Raw genomic sequence first — 6,326 nt, forward strand, 5'->3', positions numbered from 1 at the left:
GGGGTCAGCGGCTAATTACATATATTTGTGGGGGTCCTTGACATGAAAATGTTTGAGAATGACTGACATAGAAAATTTGTTTTTTTTCAGAAAACTGATTTAGAAGGCATTTGTAGAATCGTCCTCAGATCTAAATGGGTTAAAAAGACAGTAGCCATTTTAGCTTTAGTCGATTAGACTTCCGGTTAATTTCGCAGTGAATTTTGGGGTCTTATAAAATACAGGGTATCTATCTGGCTGCACATTTTCATGACGGCTATTGCAGCTGTTGTTTGTGGTCTGTAAAAACTATAAGATGTTTTACTTTAGTTCACTTACGCTGAACATCTAGAGAGTGTGCTGATGACCTCTGGGATCCATGTGTGTTTTTCACCAGACAGATGTAGCGTCCAGAGTCTCCAGGAGACACATTGTTAATCACCAGCTGAGGACCAGTGGAGATGGATCTGTGGTCTTTGTACCAGGTGTAGGTGTCTACTGGTGGGTTGGCTTCACTGCTGCAGATCAGAGTCACTGTGCTGCCCTCAACAACGCCTCCTGGTGGACTCACTGATACTGAGGGCTTTTCTGGAGGGTCTGGAAGAATAAACATTGATGCACTCAAATAGCACTGTTATTATGATATGGACAACACTTTAACTGTATATGTTTATGTTCATGCATAGCCAATCCCACCCCAATACACGCACGCACACATCATCATCAATATAATTAGATAATTGATATAAATATATATATAAATCAAAAACTCACAGTGCACATCAACAGTGGCTGAAGGTGAATTGACTCCAGCGATGTCGTTCCAAGCCTCACAGTGGTATTTTCCACTGTGACTGGGCTGGACGTTAGAGATGATCATTGTGTTCTTCTGTGCCACGACCGTGTTGTCTTTGTAAAGGATGTAGCTCTGGATTGGTGGATGTGACCCACTGGCGCTGCAGGTCAGAGTGACTGAGCTTCCTTTGACAACATCTCCTGGTGGATCTACGGCCAAAAGGACATTCTTGGGACCATCTGTTGGAGAAAGATGTATATCTGTTTTACAGTCCTCCTCATCAGTTGTTTATGTTGTTTACGTGCTTCCTTGGCCCGGACCAACCACTGAGATCTCTGAGAAACTAGAAATATAATTCACCTGCAACACTGCCTACTCACTCTGCAGTAAACAAACCGACACACAGTATAAATGTGTACAGGCTATCTGAACATTCATAAAGTGACAATGTAATGATTCTAAAGACCAAATTGTCAAACTTTACCTAAGGAAGAGGCAAACATTGTGAAATATAGGCGATCTACAAACTCACAATGCCTCGCATTGCTTGCAGGTGGGGGGGTTGAACTATTGTAGATTGTGAGGCTGGGGGGTGTATACTATTGTAGATTGTCAGGTTGGGGGGTTGAACTATTGTAGATTAGATTTTAGTAGTGTAGTGGTAGTTTACCTTGTGTAGTAGACAGCGTAGTGGTAGGTGTTGTAGTTGTTACTGTAAAAAAGGAAAACAACAGTCAGGCCTACAGCGCTACCCCAAAAGAAAAGAGGCATTCGACAATTTACTATTTAGGCATTTATCAGACGCTGTTAACACAACCGTTGCTGGGATTCCTTCAAAATAGGTTTTTTGTGTTTTAAGCATGAAAAATAGCAGATCAAGCTCATAGCAGCCACGCTATGAGCTTGTAGATCTACTATTTTTGAAGAATCTTGAAAATGTGGTGCAAATCTTTGAATATATATATTATTTCACAGTGAACGTTTTTAACTGGATGTTTGTAGGATTTATTTAAAATGACTCTTAACTCATCGAATGCGCAAAGCGTTTTTAAACGTTTTATTATAGCCAAGCGCAAGAAGCGCATAACGTTTTTATACGTTTTATGGTCCAAAAAACGTTTTTTTATTGATTACTATGGTTCAACTATATTTGCGCCCGGACAACTCATAATGTAACACCGATCGGCTCTAAAAAGAGTTAAAACCCCCCCCTGCTGAAAAGAGGTGTTGGTCTGAGAAGCGTCTGGCACCGCCTATTGGTTGGTCTATGCGAGGACGTACGACGTATTGGAGACGGCCGTCCGGCATAGACCAACGCAGATGTCAGGGGATCTAAAATGGATGGGACAATGCTCTTGTTTGTGTGAATACACTCGATTCCCCCTCCCCTCCTGTTTCTACATGGTTTCTCCCGAGGGAGAATGGTGGGGGGGGGGTCTCTTCCTCTTGGATCGCATTGGCAGTTCCCCCCCCACTCCCCACTGCTTTCAACTGCAAGGCTTGCACTCACTCTCATTCTCGGAACAAGATACAACGCGATTTGCTCTCTGCCCGTATATAAACCTGCAACGATCGGCATTTGATTTCATAACGTAACGTTTGCCAATAACATGTGGAGTTAGTCATGGACAGATTGCACATCATTATCGAGGGCCCGCCATGATACGTTGGTCGCTGATCGCAAGCCGTACTGCTGCTGCTGTTGCTTTGCTCGCATCCATCATAAGGCATCCATCCATCCACCCCCCTTTCTCGTTACAACAGGCTATTATAAACTCACCGTCGAGCAGCCTGCCCTGCACCTAATGTGATAAAATGAACGGCAGGACAAAATCGGATCGATTATTATCTGTCTATCAGCAACATACGGGTGTTTGTCTTGCAACGACAGGTGGTGCTTTCTCGTTTTTTTTCTTCCAAATACATTGACGTGCTGCTTCTGCTGCCGCATCCATCTCGTTGAGTCGTTGTTTTTCTTGTTTTTTTTCCCAAACATGTCCAGACACAATCCGATCCAGTCTCGCGTCTCACCTTATAGATACGCGAGACTGGATCGATGAGGTTAGTGGTATGTCTGGACATGTTTGGAGCGGCACACGACAATCGACAATAATGTTGATTATGCAAGATCATTTCCTCAAAGCCTAGTTGCCCCCCCCCCCCCCGTTACTGCGATTGTTTGTAGCTCGAATCACAGAATGAGTTCAATGAGCGTAGGGAGAGGGCACATATGGGGCTACGATTGAAGAAAGTTTCCAAGTCCGTTTTATGATCAGATAATGTGCATCAAGACTCTCTGCTTTCATAAGAAAAAAACTAATACTGTAATTGCGAATGCAATGAGCACTTACTATGAGACCTAGCAGATCACGTCTGTCTGTCTGTCTGTCTGTCTGTGTGTGTGTGTGTGTGTGTGTGTGTGTCTGTCTGTCCCGCTTACTGTATATGTGGACCTGGCCCTTTTGTGCCCATATATGGAGCTGAGTGATTTGTGAGTCATGGTGACATGAGTGTGATGGCGTGGTCCTGCTTTGGGGACTCCTTATATGGTTATGGCTGAGTCATGGTGACATGAGTGTGATGGCGTCTTTTGTGACCATATATGGAGCTGGCGTGGTCCAAGCACTAACTATGACACCCTGCAGATCATGTCTGTAATTTATTCTAATTGTTATTGCAATTTACGATCTGCGTTCGCCTTCCGCGTTCGCGCGTCTTACTCGTAATAATAAAAATCACACCCCTGTGAAGTGAGCAGTGCAATGTTGTGAAGTGAGCAGTGCAACATTGCACTGCTCACTTCACTGGGGTGTGATTTCTATTATTATTACAGTATTAGTATTTTTCTTATGAAAGCAGAGAGTATTCTGTTTCATACGGTATATAGTATGTACATGTCGCTATAGGCCTTATTTTGTGAATATTTAGTTGTTAGGTCCATGCTCTCTAAAATTATCTTTTTCAGAGAACTTTAGAGATGGCATGGGCCTGAATAACTATTATTCACAAAATAAGGCCTATAGCGACATGTACATACTATATACCGTATGAAACAGTCGACTCTCTGCTTTCATAAGAAAAATACTAATACTGTAATAATAATAAAAATCACACCCCTGTGAAGTGAGCAGTGCAATTGCACTGCTCACTTCACAGGGGTGTGATTTTTCTGGGTGGTATTTTTCTTATGAAAGCAGAGAGTCTACTGTTTCATACGGTATATAGTATGTACATGTCGCTATAGGCCTTATTTTGTGAATAATAGTTCTTCGGGTCCATGCCTTCTCTAAAGTTCTCTGGTGGGCGCAAGCTGCATTCAATAGCCAATTAGTGACAAACTGTATATGTGTACAATGTGTACTGTTTTCCTCCTAAAAGTAGACATTCAGGGCTTTCATTCGGTATATGGTTTGTATAGGATATTATTTGTGCTCAATTTTATATCGGTCTTTTGAACTAAAAAAACTGAACTGAAATGTCTGTCAACTTCAGGCCTCCATATCTCTGTTGTTTTTTTTCACAAGCAGCGTGCAGGCAAAAGCAGGTGTTAGAAAAAGGTCAATATCTCCAGAATGGAAGATGGTAGAATCATAATTTTTTTTTTAAATTGAAGTGGACAAGTTGGGCTTTCTTTTTATTTATGCGATTGTGATTCTCGCTATAAGAGGCCCCTCGCTGTGGGCCCCCCAAAAAGCTCAAAAAGCCCATGTTAAGCCTTCAGCACCAGTAAGCCAGGGTCCGCTAGAACCTGTAGCAGTCTATGTGTTAATATAATCTATAGCCATGTCTTTCCCCTCAGTGGAAAAAAAATGCGTATCAAAAAAATAAATATTCTATTTATTCTATTCTATTCTAGACTGGAAATTCAGGAATGATCTAGCAGCTGTAATACAAAACAATACAGTACATTAGAATGGAAAACAAAAGAGTTTTACATGTTTCCAGCAGCACATCGGCAGAGATGTATGTCTCTTTAACAGTCCTCTTTATCACTATCATGTGTTGTTCACCTGCTTCCTAGGGAGGCAGTCAGACGTGCTGGTGACAGCATAGCCTGCAGGCCCAGCCAGCGTGCTTTCTGGTCTAGAGGGGCGGGTAGCCTGGCCCAGCGGGCGTGCTTTCTGGTCTAGAGGGGCGGGTAGCCTGGCCCAGCCAGCGTGCTTTCTGGTCTAGAGGGGCGGGTAGCCTGGCCCAGCCAGTATGCTTTCTGGTCTAGAGGGGCGGGTAGCCTGGCCCAGCCAGCATGCTTTCTGGTCTAGAGGGGCGGGTAGCCTGGCCCAGCCAACGTGCTTTCTGGTCTAGAGGGGCGGGTAGCCTGGCCCAGCCAGCGTGCTTTCTGGTCTAGAGGGGCGGGTAGCCTGGCCCAGCCAACGTGCTTTCTGGTCTAGAGGGGCGGGTAGCCTGGCCCAGCCAGCGTGCTTTCTGGTCTAGAGGGGCGGGTAGCCTGGCCCAGCCAGCGTGCTTTCTGGTCTAGAGGGGCGGGTAGCCTGGCCCAGCCAGCGTGCTTTCTGGGGTCGGGCTCACATGGAGCACGCGCTGGAGTATTAAATATTGTGTCTCGAACATTGTGTCTAATAGGTGGTTGCTAGGGTACAACAGGTGGTTGCTAGGGCCTAAAAGGTGGTTGATAGGGTACAACAGATGGTTGCTAGGGTCTTAAAGCAGCTGTTAGGCTCCACTGTAGCTAAATGGCATTTCCCCATTGAAATTAATGAATGTGTGCGTGCGTGCGTGATGACAAGAGTGACGCTCACTTCACACGGGTGTGATTTTTTTAGGGTTAAACAGTGTTGCTAGGGCCTAACAGGTGGTTGCTAGGGCCTAATAGGTGGTTGATATAGGGCCTAACAGGTGGTTGCTAGGGCAAACAAATAATTACAAAGAATATAAACAACAAAAAATGTGTTGTAACCTGCCGTTTTTTTATTTTTTTTCTAATTCTTTGTTTGGCCCAAAACATTGTGTTTGTTGTCATGATGTGTCACAACTCCAGTTGTCTTTGTCCGCGGCGTAAACGTCTTTAAATAAATACTTTCTGAAAAGTCTATGAGGAAATTAATTGGCAAGTGTGGGGTTCCCATGGCAATCAATTGGCTGAGGCAGAGGCTGGAAATTGCACAGGTGAGGGGATTTAGGCTGACAAGCTGAAAATGCGGCACAGTGCAACACGTTTTCAGCTTGTAGATCTGCTATTTTTGAATTGGAATCCTGAAAACTAACATTTTTATTTAATTTCAGATTAATGTAGTTTAGGCCTATACTTCTGTTAACTTCATGGGTCATGTTTGGAAATCAATAATATATCAATATTCCAATGTTAACCTGCGGGCCACAACACGCACACGTGCACACACACACATTTATTTATTATTTATTTATAGTAGTTAACATTCCTCACTGACAGGCACCAACTCTTCTGTATTTCTAACCAGTGTCACGCCTCCTCAGGAGGCTTGGCTCAGATCTGAACCTTAGGAACCTGTTGCGACCGCATGCCCTCGCTGACGTCGACCCCAGGCAGGATTTGAACCCACAGCCTTCCACATGCTCT

General features: G+C 44.0%; 1 protein-coding gene across 1 annotated transcript in view; it reads right to left on the reverse strand.

The window, feature by feature from the left end:
* Positions 1 to 6,326, reverse strand: part of LOC308335354 (plasminogen-like) — a gene marked incomplete at its 5' end in the record, with an annotated part of 214,670 nt that overhangs the window by 191,993 nt on the left and 16,351 nt on the right. Inside the window, 3 exons of the mRNA XM_080792373.1 lie at positions 319 to 576; positions 754 to 1,014; positions 1,446 to 1,487. Of these exons, the coding sequence (XP_080648499.1) occupies positions 319 to 576; positions 754 to 1,014; positions 1,446 to 1,487 (561 nt within the window). The remainder of the gene's footprint in view (positions 1 to 318; positions 577 to 753; positions 1,015 to 1,445; positions 1,488 to 6,326) is intronic.

Source organism: Protomyctophum bolini, assembly GCF_963924005.1.
Source record: "Protomyctophum bolini genome assembly, chromosome: 20".
NCBI classification, from domain to species: domain Eukaryota; kingdom Metazoa; phylum Chordata; class Actinopteri; order Myctophiformes; family Myctophidae; genus Protomyctophum; species Protomyctophum bolini.